This window comes from Epinephelus lanceolatus, chromosome 14, assembly GCF_041903045.1.
Source record: "Epinephelus lanceolatus isolate andai-2023 chromosome 14, ASM4190304v1, whole genome shotgun sequence".
NCBI classification, from domain to species: Eukaryota; Metazoa; Chordata; class Actinopteri; order Perciformes; family Serranidae; genus Epinephelus; species Epinephelus lanceolatus.
In genome coordinates this window covers 38,505,200-38,518,241 of record NC_135747.1, presented here as the reverse complement: position 1 = coordinate 38,518,241, position 13,042 = coordinate 38,505,200, and the positions used below count along the sequence as shown (strand labels likewise).

Genomic DNA, 13,042 nt, shown 5'->3' with positions numbered 1-13,042 from the left:
AACTAAAGCACGTGGTTGAGTTTAGAATCTTATAGGAAGTGAACACGGGCCTCCCAGGTGAAAGTCAGTGGTTGTTGGACTCATCTAACCCTCCCCCGCCTGCCCCATTCGGATTTTCGCTGCCTTAACTTCCGTCCTTGTCCCGCAGCATTTCCCCCGATACCGCCAGACACCATTTAACTATAACGCCCCAAGTCACTGCCCAAGTGCTGGATTTCGATAACTTCGGGTTGAGACCGTGCTCGATACCGATGAAAGAAAGCCGTCTCTTAACATCGGCATAATACACGGCTGGTCACCATTACAGTTTAAAGGTGCTCGGGGGCATCGGGGGAAATGCCGTGGGACAAGGAGGAAAGTTACGGCAGTGACGGTCTGACAGGGGCGGCTGGGAGGGGGTGGTGGATGGGTCCAACAAACACTGTCACCCGAGAGAGCAGTATTAACGTCCTGTAAGACTATAAAGCCACACCCTGTTCTTTTTTCCTAAACCTAACCGTGTGTTATGTGCATTTGTCGTTGAAGGGAAAAAAAGTAAATTTGTGGTGTTGTGCCAACATAGTGCTTTTATTTTGAAAGAGACTGTATGCAAACTGTATATTTCTTGTGAAAACAGAAGTGTATTTTGACAGAAGACAATGCATGTAACAGGCTGAACTTGACACGGCGTCCCAGAACGTCAACAACCAACACACCCAGGGTACCTTGGACGTCATATCAGGACGTGGAAAGTGACGAGGTCGGAGTGAGAATGTGATGTTGAGGCAGGTCTTTATTTGTCAAAACATGTAGCCACACTAGGCCACATAAAGGGACTGGGTGTTTAATTGTTTTACGGTTCATATTGATGGTGAAAGTGAGTCAGTGATGAACGTGAAGTGATGCAGTGATGGCAGCAGGAGGTTACAGGTTTATTTTTAGTCTTTCAGTGTGAATAAAATGGTGGAATATCTGAGGTCTCTGGTGTAGCTGTGAGCACAGAACAGCTCAGAGTCATTGCATGTGAGCTTCCTGGCTGAACTTTATTTTTAGGCTATGGTTGCATGTAGAGCTGTGAGCTGTGAGCGCAGAGACATGCTGCTCACTGGGCTGCATGTGTGAAGTGAAGCAGGAAGACATGAAGCCTTCATCTGCTCTCTGCTGTCATCGCACAGCGTCGGTGGACCCTGAACTCATTAAAGTGAAACAGAAATAATTCTGAAATCTCTGCTGTCTCGTGCATGTGGAGATCCACAGGACTGTGTTTCTGTGCTCGTCACTGCCTGTAATCAGTTATCAGTCTGCAGAGGACGGGACGTCCTCCGTGTCTTTGAAGATTGAATGTTTACAGATTTCCATCAGGGACCGCTGCCATCCTCCATCAACGTTTTTAATGTAGATGGAATTTGAGGAATTTCCTAAAACACTTTTTAAAGAAAACGAGCAGAGAAGTTTTTATTCTGATTTATGGACCCGGACGTCCTGAGGGACATTTGGGGCTCATCAGGAACACGTGGGTCACACTTTTAAGAGCTCAAGATGAACATCAGGCATGATTGATGTGTTTGTGTCATCTGACGAATGTCCGTCCAATATCCTCTCTGTGAGCTCTGCTTTTGGTCTCCACCATCTACTTAAAGAAATGTCTGTCTCACTGTGTCCACCAGCGAGTCTCTAACTGTCTGTCTGCTGTTTCCTCTTGAGCAGGTAGAGGACAGCAGCTCTGTCATTAAACTGTGAGAGTGAACCAGACAAACTAAAACTAGTAAGCAAGTGTGTGTATCAGAGCACATCACCCAGCCAGGCCACTTCACGCTGCATTTATCAGTGTGTTTGTGTCCGACTGAGCATTTCTCAGTATGCAAATATGAAAGTGTGTGTGTGCGTGTGTGTGCATGTGTGAATGATTCAGAGATGTCAAGTGAGCTCATGAATAATAAACAGGACATGCGTTCATCTGTGAATATTTCATGGCGCGTGAAAGTGAGCAGAAACGCTCAGTGGAGTTTGGCTCTGTCCAGTCAGCTCTCAGAGGAGAGGAGGGATAAAGGGATGGACAGAGAGGAAGAGAAGGAAGAGGAGAAGAGAGGACGGGCTGGTGGAGAAGGGCTGAAGTTACTGCAGAGGACACAAAGGTCCTGTCCTCTGTGTTGTCTCTGTCAGGGAGGGTATACATGATAAACAGAGGGACAGTCGACGAGTCACACTAATATATAGGATGTGAAAACTTTTGAATAATCCGAAAATCGATCCGGCTCTTTAAAAGAGGAAGAAAAAGATGGAGGATACAAAGAAGATTAGGTAAAAGAAACAAGAAAAGAAAGATCTAAGAAGAGGAAAGACAAGAGAAGAGAACAATACCAGCTGGAAGATGAAGACAAAGGTGCGAAAGATGAAGACCCCACAGAAGAAAAAGATGGCAAGAAAAAGAAGAAAGTGCGGAAGATGAAGTAGACAAGAAGATGAAGACAACAAAGAAGGAGAAAAAGTTGAAGAAACAAGAAGACAAAGAAAAAAGGAGAAGACAAAGAAGATACCAAAAAAGCTGATGACAACAAGAAGATGAAGTAGAAACAACAGAAGATGTAGAGGAAGTCAAAGAAGACAACAAAAAAGGATAAGATGACAAATAAGGAAGTGCAAAAGAAGCGAAAGCAGAAGACGAAGAAGATGAATAATAAGATGATGACAGACAAATATACAAAGGAAGTCAAAGAAGAACATGACAAGAAGAAGAAGAAGAAGACAAAGAAGAAAAGGACGAAGACGACACCAAAGAAGATGACGACAAGGAGAAGATGAAAAACAAGAACATGCAAAAGAAGTAGAAGTAGTCTGGTCTGTCGACACTCGCTGCAAAGAGAAGAGTTTACAGATGAGGAGTTCTTTAAGTCTGTGATGGTACATTACATCCACACACACACACACACACACACACACACACACACAGGAAGTTTATCTAACAGAGCGTCAGGATGTGAGCAGGTGAACACAGAGACAGGTACATAGCTGCAGGTGTTTGTGTCTGTTTAGATTTCAGGTAACTGTCGGCTGTGGTCCATTAGACACCTGACTAATACCTGGATAAACTCTGTGTGTGTGTGTGTGTGTGCAACTCTGTCAGCGTCTCGTCTTTACATAAACCCTGAGCCTACCTAATTCCTCTGTTTCCCTGCAGGCTCCTGTAGAATATTCACCTCCACCTGACTCGTCATGTCACATCATGATTGCTCTTTCACTTACGTTATGATTTAAAGTCAGAGCGTCACATTTAAAGACGTTTGTGTTATTCATCAGTTTTCTCTTGTGTCTGTTGCAGAATTTTTAGATAAAACAAACTTAATACAAAACCCATCTTCTGTTCCCAACATCATCATCATCATCATCATCATCAGACGATTTGCTGAGGGGATTGAAACATTATTTCTTTGTCATTTTATATGCCTTGGTGCCAGCGATAGCCATGGTCAGAGGCATTGTGTTTTTGAATCGTCTGTCCGTTCATACGTCCGTCCCTCCGTCCTTCTGTCCCATCCTTGTGAAGGTATCTCAAGATCTCAAGAGCAGCTTGAGGGGATTTCTTCAAATTTGGCACAAACATTCACTTGCACTAAGAATTTTGTGGTCAAAGGTCAAAGGTCACTGACTGTTGGTTGTATAGATCTCCTGTTTTCATGTTTTCAGACAGGCATACAACCACAAGGCAATAATTCTAGTTTGCCTGTAACTTTGTGTCAGATCAGTGTTGTCAAAAATACTGATTTATTAATCGATTCTTAATATTTTAAACTCGTTTTCTGCAGTATGGATACACATGTACCAGCTGTGCTTTCTCACCTTCACTCATTCTGCTGTTCTCTGCTGCTGACCAATAAAGAAAAGTCATTGTCATGTTACAGCCTTGTTAAATTTATCTGTGAATTCATGCCGTTATCATCAGTTGGTCCCTGGGGTGTCAGAAATGGTATTGATATTTTCCAAGGTGTTGTTTCACGGCATCACTAGGTCTAATTGTTTCTGCTCTCCTGATTATGCTAATGACGCTGTTATTTCATCATGTTTTAGTCTGCTGATTTCTAATCAAGCTCTTTTGATTCTTTCAGTGACATTTATGGGGATGAAATTTGACCATAAACGGAGCAGAACAAGTAGCTTTATATGGTAATTTCAGGTTGTTAATTACGCTATTAATCAAATCTAATAAACACAAACCTCCTCATGAGCAGGCAGCGTTCATCAGGCGGAAACAAGTGACACGTTTGTTGTTGTTAGTGAGAGTTTGGGAAACTGACTTTAAACACTCGTAAAAACATAAATTAATGAATTAAAGATTCAGATTCTACCCGACAACTTCATACAGTCTAATTATTCTTCCTTTATTTCTTGAGCTGAAAAATATTTACACAACCAAATCACAGCTCACACCTGTACTCATATCTGTGCACAAAAATCTCTATAACATGTCATTACACTTATCACGACATAACTGTTCATTTTTATTTACAAATATCAAATAACAATTGACACCCAACCATTACTCATGAAATATTTATTAACAAAATGATTCAAGGATTCATTTTAAATGTTTTAGAATGACATCAAAGCACCAGTAACACATCTATTTAAAATATAACATGATATGAAATAATGTGATGTGTCACACTCTTTTTTTTTTAAATTAAATTAAATTAAATTAATTCCATTTTTTTTACAGTGGAGTTGCCTCTTTATCAGGAAATGTGTGCACACAACATACTGATACAGTTAATTAAAAATCCATTCATAACGTTTTGTATAGGCCCAGTTGAATATTGCAAGAATAATTTGTGGTTATCACAAAATCCCACGGCACAGCTGCACACCAGTGTGCCGTCGCACACCATTTGAACCACTGCCGTAGGGAATTCTATAGTTTGACGCCAACCACACAGTATGAAGTTCAGAGAATATGTGCAATCTATAAATGTTACAGCCCTCAATACAAACATGATGTTGATAATTCTTTTGATCCAGTGATTCTTTTTTCTTCTTAATTGTCAGAAATTAATGCAAAATGCTCGTCACAGAGTCCCGAAGCACAACGTGACGTCTTCTAACGTCGACCAAAACACAAAGAGATTTAATTTACAGTTCCAGATCACCCTGAAGGGAACGTTAACGTCTGAACCACATTTCATCTCAATAACATCCGTCCAATAACAGTTGAGATATTTCTTTCAGAATCATCTCCGACGTGATTTATGAGATAAATCGCTCTTAAAATAGTTTTCTGTGGTACTGCAGAGTGAAGCAGTGAAGCCTCCTAAGTCTGTCATAAGCCTTCATCCACAATCCCCCTCCGTATCATCAGGGACCTAATTCTGCCTGCAGGATCTGTGTGTGTATGTGTGTGTGTGTGTGAGCTCACGTTCTCCTGTCTTTGTGAGGACTCTGACATTTTATCAGGTCTTTATGTCCTCACAGGACGAGGGTTCAGACCAACCAACAGAGAGTTTAGGGTTTTTATTTGAATCGGGTTTGGTTTGGATTGATGTGTCTTTGTAAGACAGTGTGTGTGCGTGTGTTTGTGTGCTCTGGTGTGTGTTTGTGTACCATACGTTCTGTCTTTGTGAGGACCCTGACAGCAAGGACATATATCAGGACTTTACGTCCTCTCAGAGCTATTTCAGGGTTCAGACCTGGTTTTCGGGTTCATGCTTGGATCAGATTTGATTTAGATCGTCGTGTCTCTGTGAATCAGTGCGTCCCTGTCCTCTGGTGTGTGTCCCTGCTTTATAAGGACACGTGACAGTAAATCTTCAGTGCAGCTCTCAGGATTTGATGTTGACTGTGCGCCAGAGATCCAAACAGAGCCAATCTGCTGTGAGCGCTGCAGCTCCTGCAAACATGTTTACCAAAGTGAAACTTCTGTCCAATCACCACATTTCTAATGAAGATTCAGGAACAGCTCACTGTGGGGTTTGACTGGAGCGTCCCTGAACTACACGCCGCGCTGTGTAGTCATCAGTGAGCAGTTGATATGATTGTGTCTCAATTAAAGCAGGACGTGTCAAGGGGCTCCGTGTGTTCCTGGTGTCAGATGTGAATAATGGTGATTACTGCAGAGCAGAGTGGGCTGACGGAGAGGGAGACGGAGACGTGTCCGGCATACCAACACACTCACTGTTACACTTTGTGTCCTACATCAAACACTGTGGGAAGATCCAGGCTGCTGACTAATACACCTCCTAGATAGAGGAACTCTTTATAGTTCTGTGAAAAGGAAATATAATCTGAGAGGAGACTGCAGCTGTTGTGTGAAATCTTTCAAAAGAGGATCAAATAGATTCCCCCCGAGAGCACATGTGGGGGATCTGTCAGTGATTGAACGTTAAAGAGGACCTGTGATGCTGATGTTAAGGTTTATAATTGTATGTCAGGTTTGTAACAGAACATGTTTACATGCTTTAATGTTCAAAAAACACTTTATCTTCCTCTTCCTGTCTGTGCTGGAGCATCTGTATTCACCCTCTGTCTGAGACGTTTCAGCACCTGTCTCTTTAAGACCTCCTGAAAAAGCCCAGTCTGCTCTGATTGGTCAGTGTTTCCAGCTTTTTTTTATATCTCTGTACCATCACTGCAGCCTGGGAATGACTGTAATGAAGAGCAGCGACACTTTCTACCTTAAAAATCACCAATAAAAGCTTCTAAACCCAAATCTTCTCAGCCAGGCGTGTTCCAGCAGGAATATGTTACAAAATCAACATCAGCAACAACATTACATGTTTACCTGAGGTTAGCATGAGGCTACATGTAGCATTGTACTCGCAGGCAGGGAATGACTGTAACAGAAAACAGCAGCACTCTATTGTGAAAAATCACCAATGGCGGTGCACAGTGGTGCAGTGGTTAGCACTGTCACCTCACAGCAAGAGTGCCTCACAGAGTTGGGGGTTCAGACCCCAGGGTGGGGGAGCCCTTCTGTGCGGAGTCTGCATGTTCTCCCTGTGTCAGTGTGGGTTTCCTCCAAGTGCTCCAGCTTCCTCCCACAGTCCAAAGACATGCAGGTTAACTGGTGACTCTAAATTGTCCGTAGGTGTGAATGTTGCAGTCCAACCCAATATCAGCTAGTCTCGTTGGAAACAGAATATTCGGACTGGTCTGAAGCCTCCTTAGGTTTTTACTCACAGGGATTACTGTTACATACGGGATCATGGACAGCATGGGTGTGACATTTTGACAACATATTATATGTGCTACCCACCACCCAGAGATTTGAAAAGTAGCTGTTAGCAGTTAGTAGCTAACTCAAAGAAGAACGGCAGCCAAATATGTCAGAAAATTGTAAAAACTTCTTAGAAAACATCACAATAATGGCCCCTGTTTTCCAGGGTAATAAAACCCAGTTCTCCCAGTCCATCTTCTCACCATTCAGCTAGCTAGCCAGCCATGTGATGGAGCTATGAGCACTACATTACTTTAGAGGAGTGGTTCCCAACTGGTCCAGCTACAGGATCCAGACTTCTCCTTAGTCATTAGTTCAAGGTCCACACAGTTCAGTGTATTCAGCGCCATACTTGTGTTTGGCCATGTCACTGAGCTAGTTTGTGTCTCTGTCATGTAGCTGGAAATTCACTGTACTTCAAAATAAAGTGTGTTTTTTACAAACTTGACACAGAAAAGACCTTGGACCCACCAGCTGGGAACCACTGCTTTAGAGCCTCCTGGTTACTCCATCGTCATTTTTCTTTACCTGATTACTGTTGTGGGATGTAGAAACTTTCCAAGCATGTGCTTCTCATAAATCACCATAACATTTGAGTCATAAAGCGTCCCCAAAATAGATACCCATCAATCTTTGTACAACACCTCCCAGAACCCTACACAACAAAAACCGTCTGCTGCACAATTAAACAGATATTTTTCATCAGTTCTGCAGGTGTTTGCTCATGAACCAAAGTATTGGACACATTAAAACCTGATGACTGCGCACGATGAAGAGTCAGAGGATCATTAAAGTTTAGTTTGAGGGGAACATGAATGATGAAGCACATTTCATCAGTCTATCCAACAGCTGCTGAGATGTTTCAGTCTGGAACAAAGTTTTGTGTATAAAGTAAAGTCAGCAGATTTATAGTGAATCAGTTCGGAGGCTTCATCAGATCAGATTGACACAGGAAACACTCGGAGCTGCTCCTCTCTGTGTGACCTCCTGCCTCAGTAATAATTAATATGGATGCAGCTGATTTCTGTCGCAGAGCGCTGTCAGTCTGCTGCTCTGATGTGTTCCAGTGCTGCTCTGCACCGGGGTGGGAACTGCTAATGAGCAGGACGCCAACCCACCAACGGCACACACACTAGTCCCAGTGTGTGTGTGTGTGTGTGTGTGTGTGTGTGTGTGTGTGTGTGGGCTGGGATCGTAGCTTTGCCTCGTAATTATCTCAAGATTTCTCTGATTTTTGCTGGATGATTCATCGCAGCTCTCGGGGATCTGGATCTGAATTCTTTTGCATCATCTTAACTCTTCACTTCCCCCTGTCTGTGTGTGTGTGTGTGTGTGTGTTTAATCCTTCCACAGGTGGACTGTGAGTGTCGCTGTGACTGGATGAACCCGTCTGACCACCTGTCCGCTGATCCATCATCCCTCCATCGCTGCAGCCGTCAGAGGAAGGATCTGATGAGAGAGGAGAGAAGAGACGACCTGCGATGGCCGGCGGTACGTAACCACGTGATAATCAGATGAGCCGTACACAGTCCCATCAGTGTGTGTGACATCTGTGTGTGTCTGTGGTGCAGCAGCTGATGGTGTAGGCAGTCTGGGTGCAGAGCAGAATCACCTGAGCGTCCCCGTCACAGATCATGGAGCCTGGGCTACGGCCATGAACAACATGGGCATCATGCCTGTGGGCATCAGCGGGCAGCAGCTGGTCTCAGGTAACTGACATCACTTCCTGTTGAAAGCATTGTCATCAGGTCATATGTGGGTCGTTCAATCTTATGATGTTGAGACTATGGTGATATGACATCTAAACTTGAAGCTGAACTCTCACACGCTCACATAAGAGCGAGCTCAAGTTCAGGTGACACAAAATAAACAGTCCCAAAAAATGAAGTAGGTGACCTTAAGTCCTTACTGTTTTTTAAATGAAATAATTGTGATCATCACTGATTTTTCCCACTACTGATTCTTTCACTTCATGTATTGTTTGTAATTCATTGAATTAATTTCCTTTAAACAAAATCGGTTGCACAAAACATCCTTAAGAACCCAATCACACAGAAAGTGTTTTAGCAGCTGGAGGAGCCTTTTTGTAATTGTTTTAATGAGAATGAAGCTTTTTACTCGCTGTTTCTGCGTTGCTATGCACCTCGCATTTCTGTGCTCTAGGTGCCTGGCGTTCTTGCTGGAGCGCTCTGAACTCCTCGAATTAAAAAAAAAAACTTCTCAGCTCAAAGCGGAAAAGTTCCCCATGTCATATCTTTTTTCCCATTGTCCAGTGAGATGATTTGAGAGGCGGGCCTTCTGTGGTGGTCACGACAACAACTGGTGGTAGCAGTTGCTGGATACCAATAGCTATATGGCTCGATTATAGGTTGTCAAACTGCCCTGAGTCATCCTAAAATATGCCTGGAAACATCCACGATGGAGGAGAAGCTCCTGGACCAACTGGTGGTACTCCCCATGATCCAGCCTCTTTTTTAGGGTCTCATGTACCCACACAGATCTCTGTTTATCTGCTGACAGCCTCTCACCCTCAACCAGAGCTACAGACAGTACCCTCTGCCTCAACATGGCAGCAGCTACACACTGATTACTGTGAAATAAATAAACAGTAGATTGATTACACAGGAAGTTTTTTTTTTTACTAGTGGCATTCAGTTGAATATAAAGCCAGTGCGGTGCACCTCGCGTTTTGCAACCTGCAAAACACTTTCTGTGTGATCGGGGCCTAAGCCTTACGTTTTTCTCCTTATCTTGGTCTTACACTTAAGGAATTGTTTAAAGTTTGTTAAACCGTGGCACAGAGGACTTTAGCAACCATAGTAAGAAAAAAATACAAATTAGGTTTCATACCAATGAATTAAATAAAGACAACAAAAATGCGAGGACGAGGGCCAGTGACACAGAATTAAATAAAGTTAACACAGCCTATTAGGCCTAATTTACTAATCAATATTACTAATAGTTCTAAATGAGCATTCATTAATGCTCAAGGTTGCTGTTCTGCAGCAGGCTAGTTATGATTATTACTTAAACAGTGCAGCATTGTCGGTGAAAGCCTAGAAATCTGTCCACAATCTATCAAGTTCTGTTTTTCTTTTTTGGATTTGGAATCAATAGCTAGTCTTGCGAGGAGGTCTACACCACTAACTAGCCACCGTTATTTAGGTTAATCAAAGAGACCAAGTCGTGGACGTATGGCGCACATTTTAGTGTCATACCTTTTTATTTGTGTTTTGAGTGTAGAGGTTACACAATTATACAACTGCAAAATCTAAGAATCACTTGAGGCCTACAGCAATGGAAAACTGAAATGATAAAAATAACTGTTCATTCATTCATTTTTGTATATTTTTTTGTCAAAGCCACGTGGAGGGGCGTCGATAGCTTAGTGGTAGAGCAGGTGACCCATGTACAAGGCTGTTGCTGCAGCGGCCCAGGTTCGACTCCAGCCTGTGGCCCTTTCCTGCATGTCATTCCCTCTCTCTCTCTCTCTCTCCCCCTTTCACACTTAGCTTTCCTATCGATTAAAGGCAAAAAATGCCCCAAAAATATCTTTACAAAAAAAGAGCCACTGTAGCGCGGCTAAAGAATCGCATATAGCTTCAGAGCTGCAGGTTGCCTTCCCCTGGTTTGGTGTGTCTGGACTTGAAAGAGAAGTGAGCTTACAGACCTCTGTTTTCAGAGGTGCACTGTGGGTAATGTAGGCAGCAGGTTTTGTTGTTAGCTTTGCAGGTATTTGGTCATAAATCAAAGTATTGGATGAATTAAAACATTAGGGAGGATTCATCCTGAGGGGAACACGACTTGTTGTGTCATGTTGCTAAGATATTTCAGTGTGGATCCGTCTGCCACTGGCATGGCTAAAAATAGGATTTTGAAAAGTGATTCCCAGGAGAAATGATGTCCTATAAAAACTACTTTTATCTCATCCTGAGAAATATCTGATAATAAAAGTCTGAGTTCATCTCCACAAAAGCTGATCTGTAACATTTTCATTGACTCACTGCTGTCTCTCAAACAGACAAGTGACCCAAAGTACACTGATGTTTGTGTTTACACTACTGCAATAAAAGTAGGTCTTTTCTTTTCTCTTCTATGATATTTTGTCCCTCGCGGGGCTCCATACTGGTGAGGAGCTGTTAGAGCAGAGCTTTAAATGGAGCCAGAGAGCGTTTCAGCTCACCTTCAGGGAGGAGCTGCAGCGTCGCTCGTCTCTGTCTCCTCTGCTGAATGTAGATTTAAAGCTTTCAGTGCCAGTTTGATTTCAGCTCTGACAGCAGCGTCTGTCACAGTGGCTCTCCTTCAGACCGGCCGTCAGACTCTGGATGAACCGGGCATCACAAACACCCAGCGGGCAGCATTTGAGACTGAAACCTGTGTTTCATCAAAGAACTTTCTATCAGTTAGACAGCTGCTGGGCACTAATGGAACGACGAGCTGGTACACTTTATTAAAAAGCTGCATGTTGCCGTCGATCTGATATCTCTGACGTCCATTTAGAACAATTGCCAGTGAACCCAAATAAATCAGATGCTGCAGAACAAAAGTCAGATTTCACACTGAGCTGATAAAACACAACTGAAGGAAAAAAACTCAGAAAATATGAGAACATAAAACTGTTCCTGTGCAGAGACAGAGAGAGGAAGAGGAAGAAGAGGAGGTGAGGATGAGGACAGCAGGAGAGGAAGCAGATCTCAGATCAGCGCTGACGTTAATGTTGCTATCAGTGTGTGTCATACAGAGAGATAGTGTGTGTGTGTGTGTGTGTGTGTGTGTTGTGCAGAAATCATGGGGATAGCAGAGCCACAGAGGACGATGATAAAATGATAATTCACCAGACTTCATTCAAATTTATGGACTTTATAATCAGCTGATTCTCAGTTTAACTTCAGGCTCTTTAGTGTCACAGTTTAAGGCTCTGACCTGATGATGCTTTCCGTGTGTGTGTGTGTGTGTGTGTGTGTACACTTAGAGCTCTTAAATGATCTTGCAGTGTAAAAGCTTTAAACCAGCTTTTAGACATCAGGACAGTGACTGCTGCTGCTACAGTTTCCACTACATGTAGCAGTAACAGTAATATTCATGTGTGATGTAAAAGAATAAACGTAACAGTAGCAGCAGCAGTAGTAAAGGTAAAGTAGAGGTAGTTGTAGTGGAAGTAGTAGCAGTTGTTGCAGCAGTAGAGGCAACAAAGGCTGCCCCGAGCACTTTAATCTTTGCCCAATCAACGTCCATTTCAGTATTCCAATATTTTATTTTGTGTGTTCTTCTTATACATAAATGATGGAGGAAAAACTGCTAACAGTTATTCGCAGCCGGTAAATGTAGTTCAATCAGGAGAGACACGTTTTTATGGTTAAAGATTCTGCCTAAAATGATGGCCGACAGCAGTGCAGTGGCATCCTGATTGGCTGAGAGATTGTGGCAAAGTGTGACTGGATAACTAGAGGAGTGAACACCCAAAGTGAGCTGATTAGAGGGAGTAGTGAGAGTGGGATGGAGAGAAATGTGAAAGGGTGAGCACGAGAAAGGTCTTCCGCTGAGCTTCATTAAAACACTTGCTTTGTATCTGGTGATAAGACGGTCAGAGATGTTAATAACTTAAGCCCAGTTCAGAGCAGAGATTCATGACAAGACGAGTTGAAACAGGCAACTACTTTCAATGCACCGTTCTACAACGTTCTAAAATCTCTAGTCAACAACTCTCTGTACTTCTGATCTGTAACGTTGACAGGAAGTGACCGCCGTGAGACGGCGTATCATCCCTAGTCAACAACTCTCTGTGCTTCTGATCTGTAACGTTGACAGGAAGTGACCGCCGTGAGACGGCGTATCATCCCTAGTCAACAACTCTCTGTA

At 43.0% G+C, this 13,042-nt stretch overlaps 1 protein-coding gene across 2 annotated transcripts in view; it reads left to right on the top strand.

The window, feature by feature from the left end:
* Positions 1–13,042, top strand: part of enox1 (ecto-NOX disulfide-thiol exchanger 1) — a 137,942-nt gene that overhangs the window by 76,622 nt on the left and 48,278 nt on the right. Inside the window, exons 3-4 of one of the 2 annotated variants that reach the window (XM_033618165.2) lie at positions 8,537–8,674; positions 8,758–8,892. In XM_033618165.2, the coding sequence (XP_033474056.1) occupies positions 8,665–8,674; positions 8,758–8,892 (145 nt within the window). In that variant the 5' untranslated portion in view covers positions 8,537–8,664. Of the gene's footprint in view, positions 1–8,536; positions 8,675–8,754; positions 8,893–13,042 lie in introns of both variants that reach the window. The other variant, XM_033618164.2, reaches the window with a different exon arrangement.